Source organism: Sander vitreus, chromosome 17 (genome assembly GCF_031162955.1).
Source record: "Sander vitreus isolate 19-12246 chromosome 17, sanVit1, whole genome shotgun sequence".
NCBI lineage: Eukaryota > Metazoa > Chordata > Actinopteri > Perciformes > Percidae > Sander > Sander vitreus.
In genome coordinates, this window is record NC_135871.1 from 1,595,544 (window position 1) to 1,620,880 (window position 25,337).

Here is a 25,337-nt window from a genome sequence, read left to right on the forward strand (position 1 = left end):
AAAAAGAAGATGATGAAGCAAAGGAAACTAACACCTTGGTATAACTCCCAAACTCGCAAATTAAAACAAATCTCACGAAAACTTGAAAGTAAATGGCGTTCCACCAAACTCTCGGAAGAATCTCGTTGAGATTGGCAAGACAGTCTGAAAACCTATAGGAAGGCCCTCTGAAATGCCAGATAGGCCTTTTACTCATCACTAATGGAAGAAAATAAGAACAACCCAAGGTTTCTTTTCAGCACTGTAGCCAGGCTGACTGACAGCCACAGCTCTGCTGAGACATCTATTCCTATAGCTCTGAGTAGTGACGACTTCATGAGCTTCTTAAATGATAAAATTATAACAATTAGGGACGGAATTCATCACCTTTTGCCCTTAACTTCTAAACGGTTCACTTTTGAATGCAGGAGTGCTAGAAAGAACGACAGGACCTGACATATACTTAGACTGCTTTTTTCCTATAGACCTTCAACAATTAATGCTAAAGGTCTTTTCAGCTAAGCCATCTACCTGTCTATTAGACCCCATCCCAACGAGGCTACTTAAAGAAGTGTTATCTGTGGTTAACACTTCGTTACTAGATATGATCAATATGTCTTTATTAACAGGTTATGTACCGCAGTCATTTAAAGTAGCTGTGATAAAACCTCTTCTGAAAAAACCCACCCTCGATCCTGAGGTCTTAGCCAACTATAGACTTATATCTAACCTTCCCTTTCTCTCCAAGATCTTTGAGAAAGTAGTCGCTAATCAGTTATGTGACTTTTTACGTAGGAATAGTCTGAGGACTTTCAGTCAGGATTTAGAAAGCATCATAGCACAGAGACGGCACTGGTGAAAATTACTAACGACCTTCTAACTGCTGCTGACAAAGGACTTGTCTCCATACTTGTCTTATTAGGTATTAGTACTGCATTCGACACTATTGACCATAACATCCTTTTACAGAGACTGGAACATTTAGTTGGCATTAAAGGAATCGCACTAAGCTGGTTTAAGTCCTATTTCTCTGATCGATCTCAATTTGTCAATATCAACGATAAATCCTCCAGGTACGCTAAAGTTAGCCATAGCGTTCCTCAAGGCTCGGTGCTCGGACCAATTCTTTTCTCCTTGTATATGCTTCCTCTAGGCAATATTATTAGGAAACACTCAATTAATTTTCACTGTTATGCAGATGACACCCAATTATACTTATCAATCAAGCCAGACGAAACCAGTCAGTTAGCCAAACTTCAAGTATGCATTAGAGATATCAAATCATGGATGACCTACAATTTCCTGATGTTAAACTCAAACAAAACTGAAGTTATTGTGCTGGGCCCTAAACACCTCCGAACATCATTATCCCAAGATATAATTACTCTAGATGGCATTGCCCTGGCCTCCAGCACTACTGTCAGAAATCTAGGAGTTATTTTTGATCAGGATATATCATTTAACGCCCACTTAAAACAAACCTCAAGAACAGCCTTTTTTCACCTTCGTAACATTGCCAAAATTAGGAACATCCTGTCTCAAAACGATGCTGAAAAACTAGTACATGCATTTGTTACTTCCAGGCTGGACTATTGTAACTCCCTATTATCAGGATGCTCAAACAATACCCTTAAGACTCTCCAGCTGATCCAGAATGCTGCAGCGTGTGTTCTGACAAGAACTAAGAGGGGAGATCATATTTCTCCTGTGTTAGCTTCTCTGCATTGGCTTCCTGTAAAATCCAGGATTGAATTTAAAATCCTTCTCCTGACCTACAAAGCTCTAAATGGTCAGGCACCATCATATCTTAAAGAGCTCATAGTACCTTATTGTCCCACTAGAGCACTGCGCTCCCAGAATGCAGAGTTACTTGTGGTTCCTAGAGTCTCTAAAAGTAGAATGGGAGCGAGAGCATTTAGCTATCAGGCTCCTCTCCTGTGGAACCAGATCCCAGTCTGGGTTCGGGAGGCAGACACCGTCACCACCTTCAAGAGTAAACTTTAAAACTCTCCTCTTCGATAAAGCTTATAGTTAGGGAGTGAGGAGTTGCAGCGTTCGCCTAGACCGGCGAGGATGGGTGTGTAGCCACAGTCATGACACACTGCCTCCCTATCTCGGCTTCTCTTCATAGAAAGCTTACATATACTTAGGGAGTAATGAGTCGCAGCGTTAGCCTAAACCGGCGGGGGAAGGTGTGTAGCCACAATCACGGAACACAGCCTCCCTATCTCCCCTTCTCTGCAGCTCTTAGTTATGCGGTTATAGTTTTAGACTACCGGGGTACCTCCTTGCACACACGAAGCTCATTCTCTCTCCTCTCTCTTTCCATCTGTGTGTATTTGTGTCACAGAAATGCTTGTTACTAACAAAGCTCCGGGGAGCTTATTCCCCGGAGTCCTTGTGTTCTTTTTCCGCCCAGCATCATCATCTTGGATCATGACGGCATCTACATCATGGTGGCAGCTGTCGCCGTGGTCCTGCCCTACGCCCTGCTGTGCCCTATTACACCCTGCTACGCACTGCAATGCCCGGCTTCGACTTGCTATGTCCGGCCAACGCCCTGCCACGCCCTGTTACGCCCTGCTGTGCTCTACGACACCATGAACTATTATAACTATTACAATATCTTTATTGTGACTATTATTGCCATTGCTCATCATACCCCCCAACCGGCACCGTCAGACACCGCCTACCAAGAGCCTGGGTCTGTCCCAGGTTTCTTCCTAAAAGGGAGTTTTTCCTCGCCACTGTCGCACTTACGCATTCATTCATGCTCTTGGGGGAATCACTGGAATTGTTGGGTCCTTGTAAATTATAGAGTGTGGTCTAGACCTACTCTGTCTGTAAAGTGTCCTGATATAATTCCTGTTATGATTTGACACTATAAATAAAATTGAATTGAAACTGAATTGAATGTCCTAGTAGAAACCCAAAATACAAGCGTGACTGTGAAAATGAGCATTTGTCTCCTTTATTTTTCTATTATCATCTGATATAGTTTGTTGGGATATCTGTAAAGAAGAGTGTCAGTGTGGATCTGCTGTGGCAGCCAGGACAGGATTTAGACAGGAGACAAAACCGCTTCAACCGACAACAAAACTTAATCAGTTTCAGTACACCTGCAAACAATCATGGATGAGGTTGGAGCCTGTCAATGCCCAGGAGCTCATTTGCTTAATCTGCCCATGCAACACATATATTAATAATTTATACTATATTTATAATTGACAATGTTTTCACTCGGTTGTTATTAGTATACACATTACACACAGGCCTGAATTACACACACATGCTCAGTACCTATACATGCACTAATGGAGAGATGTCAGAGTGAGGGAGCTGCCCATGGAAAGGCGCCCTGAGCAGTTGGGGGTTCGGTGCCTTGCTCAAGAGCACCTTAGCAGTGCCCAGGAGGTGAACTGGCACCTCTCCATCTACAAGTCCACCACCATACTTTGGTCCGTATTGGGACTTGAACCAGCACAACTCCCTACTGGGCTACTGCCACCCCATATTAGTTGAGGCTGAACATTTTGCATAGCAAAACGCTAATAAAGAACACAACGGATACAACAAAGTCCACGTGCCCTTATATAACGCCCTGCAAAAACCTCCATGCATGTAACTAGCTAACTATGCATGTAACGTTAGCAGAATTAGGTAAAGGGACTGTTGAGAGAGCTGCAGTGAAAAGCACAGGAAACTGACCAGTGAATGATTTCCAGCTAACCTCACTAAAGTACAAATCCAAAAGGCATGACGTGTGAACTGCAGGGATATCTACAACGTCACACCCAGGATCTAACAGGTGGGTTCAGCATCAACATTCATCTTGTGGCGTGTTTGTGTGTCTGTGGTGTAACGTTACTCCGGTGTCTGCTTAGCTAGGCTGCCCTGCTCATTAGCTAACAGCGCAGTGAGCACTGCGGGCCACGGCTGCAATTGACGGCTGCACAGACATTAAACACAGGGTCTAAACAATTTATACAATTATTTCTGCGAATAATTTACATAACTAGTAACCAAAGATACGTGCATGTGGCTAGCATTAGCTTTGTTCACCTTGTAGGTGGCTTGTTTTTTGGTCTTACCGAGCGCAGCAGGCTGATTTCGTCGTAGGTCAGAAAATTCAGAATGGCATCGATGGCCACAATGGGCAGTCCTAACAGCGGGTTGTTCTGGTGCGGCTGGTCCGGTGGAGGGCTGGACTGTCTCGGTGACACCGCGTCCGAGTCCAAGGACCCAACACATCCATCAACTCTCTCTACGACGGCCGCCATCTTGCTTTGCTAAGGAGGAGACGGAAGTGACGCTGCATAGAGAAGCTAGCATGCCAAGTGGGAAAAAAAGAAAAGAAACTAAAGTGGAAAAAAAAAAAAAGTGATATAAAAATGAAAGTTCCCAGAAAAAGAAAGAGAAAACTATAAGCTTATGTGTTTTTTTTCAGTATACATCCAATTGAGCATTACATAATGTGTACTTGGAATAGTTACTGAGAACAACAGATCTGTTGTAAAGATATACTTACTAAACGTATACGTTTAGCAAGTATATATATTTTTAATGAACAGAGTCCTAGAGCTCTGTCCTTCGTCCTTGCTGATAAAAGCTGCAAGAAAGTTTCCCAGATTTTGAATCAAACATTGCATATTTGAGCAGTGACAAAACACCTATTTTAATCATAGCACATATGTTACTCGCAATAACGTGTGTTCTTCATCAAAGTACATAGGCCTATATTAGTTATGTGTGGTCATTTTAATCACGAGAGAAGAAATGTGTTAGCCTGGCTCCGCCCTCTTACGTAGCCTACTTCCGTTAAATTTTCATTGTCCTTCAGTACTACGTCTGGGTTTGCGTTATATTCTTGGGTTTTCTCCGGTCAACTCTTTACCGCTCCAATCAGTGAACAGAGGGAGTGGCTGAGAACGATGACGTTGAGGTTGTGTGCTAGTTTGAGTTGTAGTGCCGTAATGGCGGTGGAGAAAGATGCGAGCGAAGCCATTCGGTCCGTTGTGGCAACGCTGCTGAATATCCAGAAGTTACAGCTCGAGCAAGAACAATCTTTGCTGAGTTTTGTTGGTGGCCATGATGTTGTGGCCCTCCTCCCCACGGGGTTCGGGAACAGTTTTGGCTATGACCAAAAGTCAATTTTGGCCTGTAGATGTCCTCAGGCCTGGACTCTTGTCAATCGTGAGAAATGTTGGGCAGATATGACAACGTACACTCATGTTACAACAACTTCTTTGTTCATCAATAAATGCCCAAAATGGCCGCCACGCCCACACCGTTGGACAAAAAGTTTTGCTTTTAATAACTTTTCATCGTTAAGGTCTTTAGATGACACAGACCGAATTTGAAGTTGATTGGATGAAATCTCTCAGAGAAGTTCGTTAAAGTATAGCACCTTGACTTTTAGGTCTACTTCCTGTTGCCACTATGACTTTGAGTAAATATCTGTCTATAGATGTCCTCAGGGTTGATCTCTTATGAATCCTGAAATTTTTTTAGCTGATTGAGCAATCTACACTTGAGTTTCCATTCCTGTTTCAATGGCCCCCTACAGGAAGTTGGTCCTCTATAACTTACAATTCTTTTAATAACTTTTCATCTTTAACTTCTTAAGATGAAACAGACCAAATTTGAAGTCGATCAGATGAAATCTCTAGGAGGAGTTCATTAAAGTACGACATGTGGAAATGGACAAAAATCGCACTAATTTCGAACTTTCAATTCAAAATGGCGGACTTCCTGTTGCGTTAAGGGTATGGCTCCAATGACGTTTTTTTGTACGTCTTGACATGCTACATATGTTAGTCTACGTTAAACGCACTGCAGGGGCTCAATTTATTTAACTTTGTAGGGGGCGCTAGCGAGCCATTTTTGTGCGTCTATTCCCGAAACCCTTAAAATACGTAAATTTTCACCAGACTTGATGCGAATTCTGGTGAGTTTGTGAGTATGTTTAAGCCCCTCAAAAAGCCAATTCATTTGCCGTGAAAAAAAGAATTCCTTCAGTTTCAATAGGGTTTTGCCGCCGTCGGCGCTCAGGCCCTAATGACACAGTTGCATAATTTGTTTTGATGTCAGTTCATTGAAAAACGTGAGATTTCCTTAGGTCTTTTTCCAGTTTGTCTTTATGGACAAGATAGTTTAAAGATGAGACCAATAGATATAATTTGAACACTCACTACTGATAAGTGCACATGTACTATCTCCTCTACAGATGTTGTGTGTAGCTTTACAAATAAGCTGCTGCTGCTGCCGTCTCACTCATTGAGCCTATCTCCCAAATATCGTTGGAAACCCAAGAGAATCACTTATAGTTTAGGTGGTTTGGGCACCTGGTAATTATGCCCCCTGGGCACCTCCCTAGGGAGGTGTTCCAGGCACATCCAGCTGGGAGGAGGTCTCGGGGAAGACCCAGGACTAGGTGGAGAGATAATATCTCCACGACTGGGGAGTCAGAGCTGCCTAATGTGGATCGGGAAAGGGAAGTTAAGGGGTCCCCTTGCTGGAGCTGCTGCTCCCACGACCCATTCCAGATAGGAAGGTTAATCAAACCTGAGAGAGAGGGGGGTAACTCCAGGCCGTTTCAGAAAGAGAGGTAACTTCACCTCAGAGTCAGTTACTAATGGTAACTGAGTCTGTGAACCTAACCTGGTTGGGGCAGGTTTTCTCCATCTGACACAGCACTCTTTCATTTCCTCATTCATTCATTCAGTCTGTATCAGGCGCATTTTAGACCATTTGTTATCTGCATGAATAAAACAACGTGTTGGTTTATTAACTGTGTTAGGCAGACTATAAAAGGTTTTTTTTCTCTAACCTGGCATGTCCTTGTGTCGACGAGCCCGTTGATGAAGAAGCTGGATTACTTCATTAGTTAAACATACGTCTGAGATGATATTGAGGACCGACTATAGATGCATTTTCATTTCCAGATAACTACCTATTTGAGCGGTATGGTTTTTCTTCCCAGTCTATCAGTTATGTATCCTCCATAACCTCATCCGTCCTCATATCACTAACGTCACCCATCGTGGACATGCTCTACATCCCAGCACATTCTTTGTGTCTCATTATGTTTTTTGTTAAGGCCACTGTATAGCAAAGCGCCGTCAGAGAAACGTTTTTTAAACGTTTTTGTAGTGTTCCCTGGACACAAACCAGTAAGAGCCATTAAAAAGGAGTTCCACAGGATTGCAGGTGAATGATGTAAACCCTTTGAAATAAAAGATTATGAATTATAACTCTGTTAATGATGGAGCTGCAGCCTCAGAATGGGATTAGTAGGACTGGGGCGGCCTCTAGCTCACCCAGTAAGAGCGTTCGTCCCATGTAGGCTGAGTCCTGCAGCGGCGCAGGGTTTGACTCCGACCTGTTGCCCTTTGCTGTGTGTCATCCCCCGTCTCTCTCCCCTTTCATATCTATCCACTTTCAAATAAAGGGAAAAGCCCCAAAAAATAATCTTAAAAAAGGAGGGGACTTATTCACCCACAGGATTGCACCTAAATGAACTAGATTATAGGTTGATTGCCATTTCACCAGAAATATTATACTTATGATTAAATATATTAATTCACTCTATTGGATCTTATGTATTTACTCTAGCAGCAATTTTCTCCCACGCAAATTCCCTCTCTTTTGCAGCAGCTGCTGTAACTAAATGCATGTTCAAACTCGCTGTATGTGCGCATGAGTATTTCCGCCAACCAGTTTGTTTGTGGTTGTTGCCATGGTGAATCGTAGTATCATGACTCCATTCCTACTGCCTTTTTATAGTGGGTGAGTGAGTGAACCTACTCTGAGTTGATTGAACCAACTCAAATCAGCTGTTCTGGAACCGAAAACTCAGAGTTTCCATCTCAGGGTAAATCTACTCAGAGTTCAGGGTTAGACTCAGGCCCTGTTCACATGTACGTGGTTATTTTTGAAAACGGAGACATGTCCCTTCGTTGTGCCCTTTGTTTACACGCAAACAGAGAATTCACCTCTGAAAGCGAGTCTTTCTAAAACCTCCGGGCAGAGTGGGAGATTTCGGAAAACTTTGTTTACATTTAAACTGAGACAAACGGAGGTTTAGGCAGCCCAGAGAGAGAAAGAGGAAGTGATTCGTTGCTGTTGTTGCTATTTTTCGGGATTCTGATTGGCTAACCTGGGCTTGAGCTTCTCGTTACACCGCCACCTACAGGTTTGGGTGCTCTTGGCGGCATATATACACGGGTACATGTAAACAAACACTTTTCTGAAAACTGACAGCTGTGCATGATGTTATTTTTAAAAACGGAGAGGTTGATGTCCGTTTATGAAAATAGCGGCCACGAGTAAACGTAGCATCAGAGTTTGTTAAACCTCCTTCCTGAAACAGCCCCTTGGTTAATAAAAATGGTAGTTACCCTTTAATACATCAAATCAAGTAGAATATACTGTGTGTACATATATACATGTGCTGGCAAAAATAAAATATGACATGATAGGAAAATGCTTTCTATGGAATATTAGAATTAATGACGCTGCATCAGTGATGCTTTATTGATAAACATCTGACACACTGATATAGAGTAATCAGGTATGTATGAACTTATGATAATGAAGCAGTCTTTATTAATTTTATATCTAAAAATATATGAACTGGTCATCCTGTAATGAGGAGAATTCCATTGTACTGTACATCAGGACATGTAGATATGATTGGTGATGTTGTTTATCAGATTCAGTATGTTTATTTGAAGAAAATCAAGAGTGGTATACAAAATACTAGAGACAGCAGTATATACATACTTACAAGCAAGTCTGACCACCATGACAAAATCTGCTTCTTAAAAAATCCAGTTTAGGTTTTCTAAGTTTCAACAGAGCCATTGGGAGCACAGTATCAACCATACTGTGGAATATGTCAACATCAGATCCTCTGTGGTGGTTCTGAGCATGCTCAGTCGTCACGTCACTCTATGTCGGTAGAGTCCAGTTCATTGAGAAACCTCTGACACTTGGTCATGAGGACTTTGATGGCCTCTGTGACCAGAACATCTGGAGCCAGGATGCCAGTCGACTCCACAGTAACTGTATGAGAGGAAGAGATCCATCAACTGAAATACAGGATAACTACAGTGATGCAAACTGCTGTATGGAGATGAATAAAAGAGCCCCTATTATGTTTTTGGGGGGTTTTCCCTGCCTTTTAGTGTGTTATATAGTTCTGGTGTATGTAATAGATGTATAAAATAAAAAAAATAAAAAAACACATTTCACTCCAAAGGGAGTTCTCTCCTACAGACAGCACTTTTTTCTCAACTGCCTGAAACGCCTCGCCCACATTCCTGTTTAAAATTCCTCAATCAGTGATGTCACTGGCGTAACTTTTTGATATTAATTAACGTCCGTTCCATTCAAGCCATTGCCAGATGAGTTGCTACAAAGCTAACTAAGACTATCAGCTCCACACAACTCTCTCTGGATTTCTCAGTGTGACTATGTTCAGAAGATTGTGGCGTCCGGTGACTTTCCCGCGCAGAAACTCGAGTGACGATAATGACCTCTTCTGACAACATGACATCATCACTTCGCCTAAACCTACACACCCACTTTCTTAAGCCCAGTGGCGTGTTATATGTACGCATTTTGAGCTATCCGCGTGTATGTATACGCTGTAAACAGCGGACGTAAACATACACGCCACTTGGCGTGTTATCGTGAGAAGAAAGCTACGGTTGGGTTTAGGAAATGTGACACGCGGGACACGACCCCCGGTCTCCTGGGTGAAAGTCTTGTGTTTGACCCATCCTCCCCCCCGACCTCCCTATGCGGATTTTCGCCCTTTCATACTATTCGCTACGGCATAAATTCACACGCAATCGCACAGTAATGTTAGTCAATGGAGGCCAAACGGCGTTGATAAACACGCTAAAAAGCGAGTATGCATCTTTATAACACGCCAATAATGGCATACGAATTGGCGTGTCATACATACGCCACTTCATGAGATCAGTCTGTAATATGACACATTTGCCTGACAAAGTCTGCTTCTGAAGAGTCCATATGTTTTAGCAACTGCGTGGTGGAGGGGGGGATGGGCGTGCACGATAACGGAAGGCTTGTATCATGTGGATGCGACAGTGTTGTTGTCATTACTTAGAATTCCTCATGGGGGTGACAGAAACTACGCACTATAGCTTTAATATTAAATAAAATGGCATTCCATATAAAATGACTTCTGACTTGTTGAATTGCAGTTTGGTAAATGAACTTACAGATGAAATGGTCTCGCAGTCTTCCGATCTTCACCACATTCTTCAGATCATCGTGTCGGAGGACTTCCCTGCTGCATGTATCCAAGCGACTGTTCACTACTTTGGCAACCTTTTTCCCTGGGGGGTGAGGGGGGGGGGTGGGGGAGAAGAGAGACACAACAAGACAGATGATGACAGACTTTAGGGACTCACTACAGACCGCTATCCCATGTATTATTTTAACTGGAGCATTACCCATTTTTTCTACATTTCACAAGTCACTGAAGGCTTCCTTCTTATTAGGGGTGGGGAGGAAATCGAAAAACGTACGTACCGTGATTTGTTTTTACGTTTATTTTTAATTTTTAAGATTTTTTGGGGGCTTTTATTAGAGGTGGGAATCACCCGAGGCCTCACAATACGATATCATACCGTTTGCATGTTTAGACGGTGTAACATCTCCATGACAACGCCTCGTTGTACTTCCGTTCTAACTTCCGACTTCCAGGCTTTTGGTAGCTGGATATATCATTCGTTGCGTCTAAATATGAATGTGGATAACGTTAGTGATAGATGCTTGCTACAGTTACACGAAAACACGTTTTATTTCACTGATTCACTGCTTTGTTCTAACTAGAGCCCGACCGATAAAGGATTTTTAAGGCCAATATCGAAACAAATATTTGGCGATTTAAAAATCCGATATTCCGATATATCGGCCGATATATATATTAGGGCTGTCAAAATAACGCGTTAATTTCGATTAATTAATCTGAGAAAAAATAACGCGTTAAAAAAAATAACGCAGATTAATCCATTCCATATTGACGTTTGCATACAGACGAAAATCTGGTGCCACTGATATGTCTGCTCTTCTCTCTGATGCTCTGAAACAGACGATACAGGAAACACAAACCCCGCTGCACGTGACGCTAGTTAACACTATACTCAACAGCAGCTAACGTTAGCCTACCGCTAGCTAGTTAACACTATACTCGACAGCAGCTAACGTTAGCCTACCGCTAGCTAGTTAACACTATACTCAACAGCAGCTAACGTTAGCCTACCGCTAGCTAGTTAACACTATACTCAACAGCAGCTAACGTTAGCCTACCGCTAGCTAGTTAACACTATACTCAACAGCAGCTAACGTTAGCCTACCGCTAGCTAGTTAACACTATACTCAACAGCAGCTAACGTTAGCCTACCGCTAGCTAGTAGCTGGATTAAACACGGTTACAATGCTGACAGCTAACACTAAATGGTGTAAAGTGTGACTGTGTTTCACTGTAGAGGATTCAACACCAGGGTGTAACAATCTGCAGCTGCCGTCGGAGAAACAACACAGACGCTGCGTTCAATGAAACTGGTAAACTACAGCCTCGTGGTGCATTTGAAGTTTTTGTAAATGTCCTTTTCCTATCTGGTGGTTGTTTTTGTCGTTCAACAGCAATTTACTAGTGAAATAACTGACTGTTATTGTTATACATTATTATTAAATCATTTAATTTTGACCATATGGCCTTAGCAATAAACAAGCCGTTCTTTAATGTCACCAACTGTTGTTTAGTACCCTTTTTTTTTTCTTTTCTTTTTTTACTTTCTTAAAAAGTATCGATTCAGGCACCGTTAATTATGTATGTTATTAATTTCGATTTAATTAATCACAGAGTATGTAATTAATTAGATTAAATATTTTAATCGATTGACAGCCCTAATATAATATAAATCCAGAAATGCGTAACAAAACAGTTATTTGTAGTTATTTATGAGTCCTCACTAAAATAATATGATAATACAGTTTAAAAATAAACTTGTTTGTTTTATTAACAGAACAGAGGAACATCAAAATATATTAAAGTTCTGATAAATAAAATGTATAAAAATACAAACTTAAGAAATGAAAGTTAAAGGGTTAAACACGAGTGTTACCAACAGGGAGGTTGTAGAGCCCTCTGGTCGACAGACTATACAACGCCAACACTCCCAACATGGTTGAAGGGGTTTCATCCGTTTTTATTTTATTGTTTAAATATTCATTTATCGGCCATTATAAATGCAGATACCGATAGTTTGGAAAATGCCTGATATCAGCCGATATATCGGTCGGCCTCTAGTTCTAAAGCTGCTGGGTGCTCTCTGTCTTCAGTCTCTCTTCTCCACCGTATAACGTTACCGTGCTTTCGGGCGCTCGTTGAGGCTCCGTCTAAAACTTTTTCGACCAGCTGTTTGTAACATTAAAATGAAATGGATTATGGATCATTTTATTTCTAGTTTGTAGCTGACTTCTCTATTGGCTGTTGAAACAGGTGATGTCCCTCACGTTCTAAGACATGAACAGCTGAAAGTCTAGACCCCGATTTTAAGACAAGCCCACTCTTTCAGTCTTATATTCGGACCAACACGGTAATAAGAGAACGATTCTTGGCGTCCGTGTATCGATACCGTATTGCCATGGAAAATATCGCGACTTTGCTGTATCAATTCCCCCCCACACACCTCTAGCTTGTATGGCCTTTAATCAATAGGACAGCTTGAAGAGGACAGGGGAGAGAGAGGGGGGACGACACGCAGCAAAGGGCCATGGGACGGATTCGAACCCGGGCCGCTGCCAAGGACTCAGTCTACATGGGGCGCACGCTCTACTGGGGGAGCTAGAGGTCACCCCTTGTGACGTTTTTTTAAAATCGATTCTTTTCCCTAGAATCGGTGTTTATTTTTTGTATTTTAAATAGTTTCTGTTTATACCGTACCGCTGACAGAGACTACTTCATATCTGTCTCCATCAAAACAGGGCAAAAGCAGAAAATGCAGAGAATCCATGTTATGTTCTTTACAGATGAAATAAATGTCAGACCGACATGTGATGTGCATTCTTCTTAGAAAGAGTTTTTAGAAATGTCTCATGATATATTGTCTCTAGCAGTGGATTATTTAACTTTTGTTTTTCTGAAAGAAGGAAAAGAAAATCTACAAAATACTTTTGAATCACAATAACTGAAAACCGCAATACAAATCAAATCAGCACCGGTGTATCGTGAAAGAATCGAATCAGGACAAAAGCATATGGTCCCAGTCCTACTTATTATACCTGGGCCTCCTACAGTAGATGAAAGAAACATCTACCGGCTGCTACAGTGGAAATGTGCTGCATGCTCACAGAATTTCAGATTCTTGAGGTTAGTTCTGTCTTACCATTAACATCTTCTATGTCTATAACTCCTCGTGAGAAGCAGCGTTTTAGGCGCTCGGCCTTCTCTCCCTCCACGGGCTCCAGCAGGGTGATCTCTGGGAGGAGGCGGTAGCTGGCTGTGGCCACCGGAGAGAACTTAGCATGGTCTTTACCTGAACAGAGAAAACACTTGCGTATCAGAACATATTGGGGTGTCTGGACGGATAACATGCAGTATGTAGGCTGTGTCGAAGCAGGAAGCCTATGAAAGCGTAAGGTTTCCCTCTGAGATGAGCTGTATAACTGCCACAGATATTTAAACTCAGGGTTTCTACAGGTTTCACAAAGTCAAATTTAAGAATGAGATTTAAGACCTATACTGAACAAAATTATAACCACAACACTTTTGTTTTTGCCCCCATTTTTCATGAGCTGAACTCAAAGATCTAAGACTTTTTCTATGTACACAAAAGACCTTTTTCTCTCAAAAATTGTTCAAAAATCTGTCTAAATCTGTTAGGGAGCACTTCTCCTTTGCCGAGATAATCCATCCACCTCACAGGTGTGGCATATCAAGATGCTGATTAGACAGCAGGATTATTGCACAGGTGTGACTTAGGCTGGCCACAATAAAAGGCCACTCTAAAATGTGCAGTTTAACTGTATTGGGGGGTCCGAAAACCAGTCAGTATCTGGTGTTAGGGTTCATCAGTGAAGAGAACACCTCTCCAAAGTGCCAGATGCCATCGAATGTGAGCACTCGCATCAGAGAAATAAAACGTGTTTTTGTGTAACTGTAGCAAGCATCTATCACTAACGTTATCCACATTCATATTTAGATGCAACTAATTATATATCCAGCCCACTAGAACTACAGTCAGGTCAAGAGAGAGCGAGAGCGAGAGATGAACCCTAACACCAGATACTGACTGGTTTTCGGACCCATAGAATGTACACAAAAATGGGGGGGGAAACAAAAGTGATGCGGTTATAATTTTGTTCAGTGTATATCACAACATAATAGACAAAGTCAGAGTCCAGAAACATCGTCTGAAACAATTCCCCGATTTCCTCATTGGCATTATAGGACTGGTGTCTAGATTGGCTGCAAAATAAGTTGCATGTTGGTCTCATATGTAGCCGTAGTACAGCAAACTATATTTGGACTAGCGACAGAAAGAACTACAACACCACAGGAAGAAACATTTCAATGAGCATTAGAGGTAGCCTTACTTTGACGTAGGAAAATTAAAAACCTGTTTAAAATGATTGAAGACCTAGAACACAACACTTCAGCAAATTAAATGTAAGACTTTTTAAGGCCTAAAATTTAGATTTTGAAACGTAAGACTTTTTAAGACCCCCATGAAAACCCTGTAAAGTACAGAAACAAACATCCAATCAGCTTGATCATTGAATGTTCAAAGCTCTGGAAGAAACCACGAGTTAAGATTTATTTTGTCACATATAGAGATCTCAGGTCGAGAACGAACTCTCATGCTCAAGTACTTCTTGGAAACACATAGGCCATAAAAAAACAAACTTCATACTAATTAAGCATGTATATAGAAATGCCCGTGTTCCTTACCAAGTCCTTTGACACAGTGCATGATAATGTCCAGCTCGTGTCCTGGCCTGAGCTGAGCTATCAGGATGTCATCGTGTACTGGTCCGATGACGGCGTCTGCAAACACGTCTGCCTGGTTCCCAATGGGGACCCACTTTATGTCCCTGGAATAAACTGTCATAAATAATCACAAATCATTTTATGATCTCACTGATTATTTTCAACAATCACTCGTTCGTTTGCATGCCCTGGTCACGGCTAAGCTTCGTAACTCTGTATCTGCAAACAAACACAGCAATTGTTTGTTCACTACCGTCAGCTGAGACCTACCCATGTGGTTCTGATACAGCTCTCGTGGGTCAGAGGAGTCTTTGCTGGCTCTGGGGTTCCTGCTGCATTTAATCTTCAGCTGCAGTTGAATAGTGTCTATTTCTGAACCTTCTTCCTCTGAAGCCTCTTCACCTGGAATAAACAAAGCATAACCGAACATGTTTAAACTCTACTGTGCTCCATCCTACACCCTTGCACCCACGCACTACCATGTCAGGCTTGGGACAAATAGGTATAAAATGAGGCACAAGATATTTGAATTTTTCCATTTGATGGAAGGATAAACACAAATATGGCATCTTTGGTTGGAGTTTTCATTGTTGGCATCATATATAAAGAGTGTGGAAAATCAGAGCGCAAACATACTCAAAGCAACAGCGTCACAGCAAAAAAAGGCTCGTCTGTCTGCTTCCAACGCAGCTGGAAAGAATGATGGAAAACTAATGTGCTATGATAGAACTGGCATACTGGTGACATGTTTGGCAAGATTTGGGGAATCTAAACCAAAGAAATGAATTCAAAAGACTGTGATTTTCCTACATTTCACTTTTACCTGACCTGAAATAAAATTGTACTTAAACACAGTTTTTTTTTGTTTTTTTTTAACCACGTTGACAGCTGAGAACTTTGTATTAAATATTAGTATAATGTTCTTCATATGATAGTATAAGGTTCCGAGAGTCGGTTTCATTTTGGATCAAGTTTCTGGCAGACAAACCCAGCTTCACTAAGCTCAATAGTGGCAGATAATATCATCTGTAGCTCATTAGTTCATTTCTGCAAGTAATTTGACCAAAAGCCAAAATAAAACTTGTCTGTTGTCTGGTTAATGTGCCAATGTGTCAACTCAACAATTCAGAATCAACGCCTCCAGATTTTGGAGCAAGAGAAAAATAAGGTGCAAAAGTCTGTAGCTTACAGCTGGTATTTCTTTGTGTCATACACATCTATTCTGTTGTTCAGCTTGAAGCTACAGCTCATTTGACGGAAACACTTTATTTGAAGGGGTGTGCATAAGACTGACATGACATTGTCATTATTATGACATGACACCGGTCATGAACATGAAAGAGTCATTTTGAGTGTTCATGACTGTTGTCATTAAGTGTCATTTGGTAAATTACGACACTTTTTATGCAAAGTTCGAGATGTCTTTGTAATGAAAACTTGACATTAACGAAAACTGTGTTATGACAACTTGACATTAAGCAAGACAGTACAACCTGTCGATGTCTTTGTAATGACAACTTGACATTAACCTAGACAACATAACCTGTCATAAATATGTCATGACAATTATCAAACTTGCGGTTATGAGGCCGGTTGGATGTACTGCCAAATTCTCTGAAACGCCTTTGGAGACGGCTTATGGTAGAGAAATGGACATTCAATTCACGGGTGGACATTCCTGCAGTCAGCATGCCACTTCCACGCTCCCTCAAAACTTGGGACATCTATGGCATTGTGCTGTGTGACAAAACACACATTTTAGAGTGGTCTTTTATTGTGGCCAGCCTAAGTCACACCTGTGCAATAATCCTGCTGTCTAATCAGCATCTTGATATGCCACACCTGTGAGGTGGATGGATTTTCTCGGCAAAGGAGAAGTGCTCACCAACACAGATTTAGACAGATTTGTGAACAATTTTTGAGAGAAATAAGCCTTTTGTGTACATAGAAAAAAGTCTTAGATATTTGAGTTCAGCTCATGAAAAATGGGGGGCAAAAAACAAAAGTGTTGCGTTTATAATTTTGTTCAGTGTAATTAGCTTCCATGATTACAAGAGCTTCAGATGTGATCAGCAGATTCAATACTTAATGAGGAAACAAAATGCTATCCAAACCTACTCATAGGCCTTTTAGGTGAACCATTACAGCAGAGTAAATGAGAGCGGTGCGGTCTACTGTCATGTGTGTGATTGGCTAACTGTGTGGTTTTACCAGTGTTCCTGTACTCAAACAGGCGAGGGTCAGCTCTGATGGGGACGAGGCCCAATCTGTGGGCCAGGACTTCATCCTGGACGATGGATGTGTTGTTATAGATAAACACCTTCTCTATTGCCATGGTGGGCACCTACAACCAAGAATAAGGCAAAGCTCTTACTAAATATTTGCATGGAATGAAAACTTCCAAGACTCCTTTCTCTTAGAAACTGATGCAAAAAATGTACTATTTCTTCACATTAGGCTTTATACACAATTCACTAAAGGCCCTGACACACCAAGGCGGCCATCTGTCCTCGTTGGGCCGACGGTGAGCTACGTTTGAATGTTCCTTCTAAAAACACGATTGGAATATTTATTTTTGCCATCTAGTTTTGCCCTCTTAAGTATGTATCACTACTTGTGTAGTAGTATCTATTTTAACAACATGTCTTTTATAAGATCTCTACATACCTACACATTACAAAATAAACTAACGTTAATAAACTTATAGTAGTAGTAGTAGTAGCGCAGTAATAGACCTCTCTCTCTCTGTACAGCTAAACAATTAGCTCCCTAACAAGCAAACTAGCTTACTAGCCAGCCGGGCCAGCCTCTAAATTAGTTATGTAACAACTAAATGTTTCATCGACACGCTCTTGTCACATCGTAGGAAAGCACTTTGGTAGCCAGATGAGAAGTCTATAGCCGCGATGTTTCACTTCCGGGATTGCTCTATCAATGCTGGATATTTTGCCTGGATGTCCGTTACCTTCCTCTTTCTTTGTGTTGGCGTTCTAACTTCTGGTGGATTTGTGAGGACTATGGTTAACTGCTCCTCAGATCTCTGCAGGGTAAATCCAGACAGCTTGCTAGACTATCTGTCCAATCTGAGTTTTCTGTTGCACGACTAAAACTACTTTTGAACGTACACATGTTCCACCAAAACAAGTTCCTTCCTGAGGATATTTAGCAGAGGCACCGTGGCTCCGTCCGGCGCTTAGCACCACCCAAGATGATTGTGATTCATTTGAAGAAATGCCAATAAACCAGAGCACATTTCTCTCCCATCCCATGATGCTGTGTGGACTAGCCAGACCTTCCTCTGCAGCGCTGTAGGAACGCGAGAGAATGGATGACAGCCCGGGAGAGGGACAGTCTGGTTAGCCAGACCAAGACAAAGATGGCATGGGCCGACGTGAAGCGACGACATAGTCGGCTGGGTGTGTCAGGGCCTTTTACAAAACAAATGTGCGTAGAAAAAGTAGTATGTAGAGCTAAAATAAACTTCTAACATCTTTTGTCAACATGGTGTACACATATGACAAAATACAACTGAATGGAAATGCTACCTCTGCTAGTAAGATCCTTCTGAAGGCGTTGGCGATGGCTGCATCGATCCCCACCATGTCAAACTCCATACTGCTCTCATCCAGATGCACTACGTCAATTCTGAAGTTCTGCAAACAGAGAGGACATCTTTATAGGCCTGGAGCAATTATTACATAATTGTCTAATCGCAATCGTTTTACATAATCGCCGTTTATTTGTTTAACCGCAATTAATTTAGTTCCTAAGGGGTATGGCTGTTGATGGCAATTGTCAGGGTTACTTCAAAGGCTGTGTTCCTGTGTTTGACATTATCTGGGTCACATAAGAGTAATATAACCAAAAGACGTATTCTGACTGGGATTTATTCAACATTTGAATTTGTTTGCAAAAGTAATGCATGAATAAATAATTTTAAATTTGACTGAAACAGACACATATATCGTTAAACACAGTCATTTCTGAGGCAATTCATTGTTCAGTAAACTTTGGAGTTGTTACAGCTCCACAAGCACTCGGCCCGTTCAGGAAAGGCACGTTTTGAACAGGCACTGCTAGTTTCAACAATTGCAAATACATCAACTGGACGCCATAATGGGCGATGCCAACCACCCCCTCTTCAACAGAGGAGCAGTTCCACTGAGCGACTGTTCTCACTGCACTGTAGGACAGAGAGGTTCAGGACATCCTTTGTCCCCACAGCCATCAGGCTTTTTATCTCCACCACACCCCCCACCCCTCCTACTATACCAGACCATATAAGAACTGGGCTGTGTGCAACAGTTGTAATTATGCTGCTCTTATCCTGTTTTTAACTCTCTTGTGTATGCATTTTATTTATACGGTGAACTGTGTTGTGTACGGGAATGTGTGTTTAAGTGTCAGCTGCTGGACACTCAGATTGACACTTGAAGGTATCTACATTCAACAAGTCATAAACGTTTATGACCTAACGCTTCTTTTAATTAGTGTCATTCGGTTGTTGTCATAACAAGTTATGGTTAAGGTTAGAGTTAGGGTTAGGGTTCATGACAGCGTCATTACATTACATGTCATTTAGCTGACCCTTCCATCCAAAGCGACTTACAATTGCTATATATGTCAGAGGTAACACGCCTCTGGAGCAACTAGGGGTTAAGTGCCTTTACCTTCCTTCAAGTAAAGTGTTACCGTATTTTCTATTCTACTCATTTCCACAAATGCATGGGAGGAAGTTATCGATATAAAAGTATGAGAACTGTAAACTACTAACTAACTAAGGAGTAAATCTCATCATCAAGATCTAATAATGTCTGATTGGCTGTCTACCGTTACACATCGTAGAGACACGCAGGAAAAACTACGATACACAGAGACGGCTCACGTAGTCGGAGCTGGAAAATAAATACGATTTGTGCTGTAATTTTGTAATTTCTTTTAGGAACCGGTATCAAAGTCACGGCATTGGTATCGGTGTTGAATATTTTTGAACGATATCCAGCCCTATTCTTTACAGACAGCTATCAAATAATAATGATGAGAGAAATGTACCTTTTGAAATTTCTGCATATCCCAGGTGTCATCATAGCCAGGATAGTTGCCAGGGAAATCTGATGAATGAACCTAAAAGCAAAAAAACAATCAGCCAATCAATAAAACAAAAGGAGACACATGGCTGCAAACATTATAGTCTAATTAAAGTTATCTTGAACTGTTCAATATTTTTTTTGCAATGGTATTATAGCTTCACAGCCAGAGTTTTCAGTCATTGGGAGGTTTGAAGAACGGATATATATATATATATACATATACACACACATATATATATATATATATATATATATATATATATATACATATACACACATATATATATATATATATATATATATATATGTTGTTTTAATAGGGCTGGGCAATATATTATTATATCGATATCGTGATATGAGACTAGATATCGCCTAGGTATCGTATTTTGGATATTGAAGTAATGACAGTGAAAGTTTAGTTTTTTCCTGGTTTTAAGGCTGCATTACAGTAAAGTGATGTGATTTTCTGACTGTTGAAGCTGTTCTATTACTTGCCTTTACCCACTTAGTCACATCGCAATATCGATATTGGAGGTATTTGGTCAAAAATAAGGCGATATTTGATTTTTTTTTTCATATCTCTCTAGTTAAATTGTAGTCTAACTGTTTTACATATTAAGTGTGGGAGTGCATGGTTACATTGTAACCTTGGTTCTCTGAGTGAAGAGACTCTCTCTTCACTGTTACATATTCCATATTAGAGCTGGGCGATATATCGATATCGTGATATGAGACTAGATATTGTCTTCGATTTTGGACATCATAATATCGTGATATGACATAATTGTTGTCTTTTCCTGGTATTAAAGGCTGCATTACAGTAAAGTGATGTCATTTTCTGAACTTACCAGACTGTTGTAACTGTTCTATTATTTGCCTTTATCCACATTACTGATGATTATTTATCTAAAATCTCATTGTGTAAATATTTTGTGAAAGCACCAATAGTCAACACTACAATATCATTACAGTATTGATATCGAGGTATGTGGTCAACAATATCGTGATATTGGATTTTTTCCATATCGCCCAGCCCTAGTCCATATGTACGGGGATGATCCCCCCGAGGTCAGGTACGTGGCTACTTCTTTAAGACACACCGGCTTGCCCGTCACACAAATAACCGGCACAGCTACTGACGAAACGATATTTTCAGTGTAGTGTCCAAAGTCTGGTTTGTTCGTTCCCTATATAATTCACAATTTAATAAACATTATATAGGGAATAGTGAGTGAATGAGGGACCGGTTTCCAACACAGCTATTATATCGTTGTCCAAAGAATTAATATACTATTGTATTGTGATAGGTGTGATTTACACCCCTATTGGATATTAGTACCAATATTGGAAGTGGTGGTTACAGTGTTAGCATGTTGTTGTAGGGGTGTTATGGACAGGTACAGTTGGTTCTGTTATAAGAAGACAGAGTGGAGATCTGACATGGACAGACGTTCACAGCCAGGTTAGTCCAGTCCGAGGGGGCTTTAAACATATAAAGGCTTTCTCAGCTGTAGAGGAAGATACAGAACAGATGGAAAAAAAGGCAGTGTAGAAAGTGTGAAATGATAGAGGAAAAGGGTACCACGAGCTGTTTTAGATAAATAGGGTAATTGAAATATATACATTTTTAAGTCCTGTATTATCCTGTAGTTAGTTCAACCTGGACCCTATGTTCCTATGTTTTTGCATCTAAGTGACTGATGGGAACACCAATCTTTGACATTGGTCCAGTGTTAAGCGTGAACGCTGTAACCAGCAGCTACAGACCGGTGTGCCAGTTTAGCTGGTGATCATGTTAACTGGTGATATTTGCATAAAATCAGTGAATATTCAACAAGGCCCTGCCTACTTTTTAAGAGCATTCTGCTCTGCCTCCGCCCCTCGAGTGCCAGAGGCTCACATTTTCACAAAGTGTTTGCAAGTGAGACAAAATAATGGATATCGCTGAGAACATCACCAGTTTATGTGTAATACATGTCGCTTTAAGCATTAGCCACACAAATACGACACATACTGTATGAACGGAAAAAAAATAAAACGAAAAACAACGCACTAGAGATCTAGCTGGGATTCAAACCTTGGATGTCACGGACAAAAAAAGTTGACAGACTAGCTTCTACGTCGTCTATACCACTACACTAGACACTGCTGAAATGACTGTGATTTCTATCTATATATTGGACTTTTAGTCTAAGTTAACACAGGTTAACATATGAGAGAAATCTACGCCCATGTTAACTGGTGTTATCACAATTTAACATGGGCAAATGCAAGCCTCGAAACAGTGAAGTAGGTTCATCTTTGCCTCACATACCAAAACCTAACTGATGTACAACAAACAGGCATGACCCCACTTAACACTTTATTCCATTTTGGGGGTAAAAATGAAACACGTCAGTCATGCGCAAACGTGATCATTTATCATTGTTATTGTGGGCCATCTCATACGAAGAATGTATAGGCCTATCTCAGCACTCAGTCTTTCAACCTGTGCCACAAGTCAACTGGCACTCGAGGGGCGGAGGCAGAGCAGAACGCTCTTTAAAAATAGGCAGGGCCTTGTTGAATATTCACAGATTTTATGCAAATATCACCAGTTAACATGATCACCAGCTAAACTGGCACACCGGGCTGCAATGTAACCCTATGGGGCAAATGTTCAGCGTCAGTGTAGTCCACTAAAAGTGCTTTATTTTGCCACTGAAAGGCTTAATTATTATTCAAAGTGTCTGTCAACATTATGGAACGGATCCCTACATATATAGAGATAGCTATCTCTATAGCAGAGATAGAGATAGCTCTTTTTAACCAGAAACAGCTCTGAGGTCGCTAGCGCTACACCCACCAGACTCCATTTAAAAAAACAATACTTTTAGCGTGTATAGACCCAACATATTTTCACATGTAAATCGGTAAACTATATGTTTATTTCAAACAAAACTAGAGTTGTAATGGTTGGAAAACTGGAAAGACCCAAAACGTCTTTTCATAGTTTTATTTTGTTTCTGTCGGCTTTGAATGAAGTGTGTTTTACGATGCTAAAATTACTGTGGAGTCTGGTGGGTTTAGCGAAAGCGATTTCGCAGATGTTTTTACGTTTAAAAAAAGGATCTTACTCTTTAACAGAAATGTCGACCTCCTTAGAAATCCTTTCCGTAATGTTGTCAGACACTTAGAATATTAATCTGAGTCTGTCAGCGGCAAAACGAGCACTTTTGTGAAGGTAAATACGAGCTGCACATTTGCCTAATAACTTAGCTACGCTTTAGCTTGTTTCGCTGACTGCCGACAGCACCAGTCTTACTTAATACCAGACCAATGTCAAAGATTGTTGTTCCCATCATTAACTTAGACACAAAAACATAGGAAAATAGGGTCCAGGATGATAAAAACGGTAGTTAACGTTATTCTTTTAACTGTTACAGCACGCAGCACTGACTGTTCTGTCCACGCACAGTACCACGCGCGGCTCCGTGCAGCAGCTCAGAGAGCCCCGACGCTGCAGCTAACGTTTAATGTTGTCGCCAAACCATTGTTTGAAAAAGGACTTACATTCTTCACATTAAATTCCCCCAGTATTACTCGACTCCGAATTTCTTCCACGTTGCTCATGGTCGCAGCCATTTTGCCATGTAAGTCTGCATAGCATTGCTCCGCCCACACTTCCGCTCCGTTTTTAACTGCGTCACATGACCCCGTGGCGCGGTACCGCCACCATCCGGTGTGGAGTGTGACGAACACTTTTTATCTTCGGCATGGAAACGTTAACACCCATGCGTTTTTCCAGTCATTTATAAATGCACTGAGTCAGATCAAAATATCATTCAAACATTACATCAATCAAAAATAATTCATTTGCTATTGAATCATTTTACTTTCCAATGCAACTTTACACATGTTCATTGTGTAAATCCCTACATGCAAAATAGAGCAACCAGCAATCACAATAAGCTGTCCAACATATAGAAACATAATAGTTATGTGGTATTGTTTTTCTCAATCGAATTGGCACATTTACTAAAACAAACTTACAGTTTGATTTGATACTATCACACTTTGAGATGTCTTTGCATTTTGACTGTTATGGTCTAATAAATGATAAAGCAACAGATGTATTTACATTTGAAACATGAGTTAAATCTTTTCATTGACTAATCACCTTTTGCAGGTCACAGTATGTACACAGTATATTTACTATGTACATACTGCATATATATATATATATATATATATATATATATACTGTGTACACAGTATATTTACTGTGTTCATACTGCATCATCACAGTATATTTAGTGTGTAAATAGGGCATTATCACAGTATATTTACTCTTTACATACTGCATCATCACAGTATATTTATTCCGTTCGTATTGCATCATCACAGTATATTTATTCCGTTCGTATTGCATCATCACAGTATATTTACTCCGTACATACTGCCTCATCACAGTATATTTACTCTGAACATACTGCATCATCACAGCATATTTACTCCGTACATACTGCATCATCACAGTATATTTACTCTGAACATACTGCATCATCACAGCATATTTACTGTGTAAATACTGCATCAACACAGTATATTGACTGTGTTGATACTGACCACATTGTGAATGGCTGTCATAATGGTCTTTAACTGTTCATGTCACCTAGCATTGAAGTTTTTATGCAAATCTGAACAACATGGCTCATAAACAATCAGACTTCACAAACTGTTGCCTTTTCATGTTACTTTGTGGAAAATGTAGGGCGCCCGGGGATAGTTGTAACACGTCCAATTTCTCCAATCAGGAACAAGTTTGGAATCACCTGATTCCCTCTAAACATGCTCTGTTTAGTCCGTATCACACATGGGAAGAAGCAGCACCCTGTGACAGACGCTGCACATTTTAGAAAGAAAAATTGGATTAGCAATGCTAGCTTTGTACTTAAACTCAACAAACTTAAATCATGCTTATTGTGTGTCTATATGGATTTCATTCATGCAGGTTGTTAATGCTGAGCTGTTAGCTGTAAATGAAGCTGGCGACAATAGTCTGGGTTAGAAAATGTTAAAGCCTACGCCAATCAATATTTTGGTTGTATTTATGTTTTTTCCTTAAATTTCAGTCTTGAAAAAGAAAGACGGACTGAGTAGTGCCTCTCAACACATAAAAACACACACAGACACACACACACACACACACGTAAAAAGTGTGTTGAAAAAAGTTTCTGTCATAATCCGTATTTCTT

General features: G+C 40.7%; 2 protein-coding genes across 2 annotated transcripts in view; both read right to left on the bottom strand.

The window, feature by feature from the left end:
- Positions 1 to 4,273, bottom strand: part of fbxo28 (F-box protein 28) — a 16,665-nt gene extending 12,392 nt beyond the window's left edge. The window contains exon 1 of the mRNA XM_078272997.1: positions 4,071 to 4,273. Within this exon, the coding sequence (XP_078129123.1) occupies positions 4,071 to 4,259 (189 nt within the window). The 5' untranslated portion in view covers positions 4,260 to 4,273. The remainder of the gene's footprint in view (positions 1 to 4,070) is intronic.
- Positions 4,274 to 8,480: 4,207 nt separating this feature from the next.
- On the bottom strand, positions 8,481 to 23,757 carry polr1c (RNA polymerase I and III subunit C). Its single transcript, XM_078273533.1, has 9 exons — positions 23,653 to 23,757; positions 20,063 to 20,134; positions 18,556 to 18,663; positions 17,222 to 17,354; positions 15,281 to 15,412; positions 14,972 to 15,124; positions 13,407 to 13,556; positions 10,233 to 10,349; positions 8,481 to 9,045 (listed from the first exon to the last, which is right to left on the bottom strand). The coding sequence occupies exons 1-9, from the start codon at positions 23,722 to 23,724 to the stop codon at positions 8,927 to 8,929; spliced, it is 1,056 nt and encodes a 351-aa protein (XP_078129659.1). The 5' UTR covers positions 23,725 to 23,757; the 3' UTR covers positions 8,481 to 8,926.
- Between the last annotated feature and the right edge of the window lie 1,580 nt (positions 23,758 to 25,337).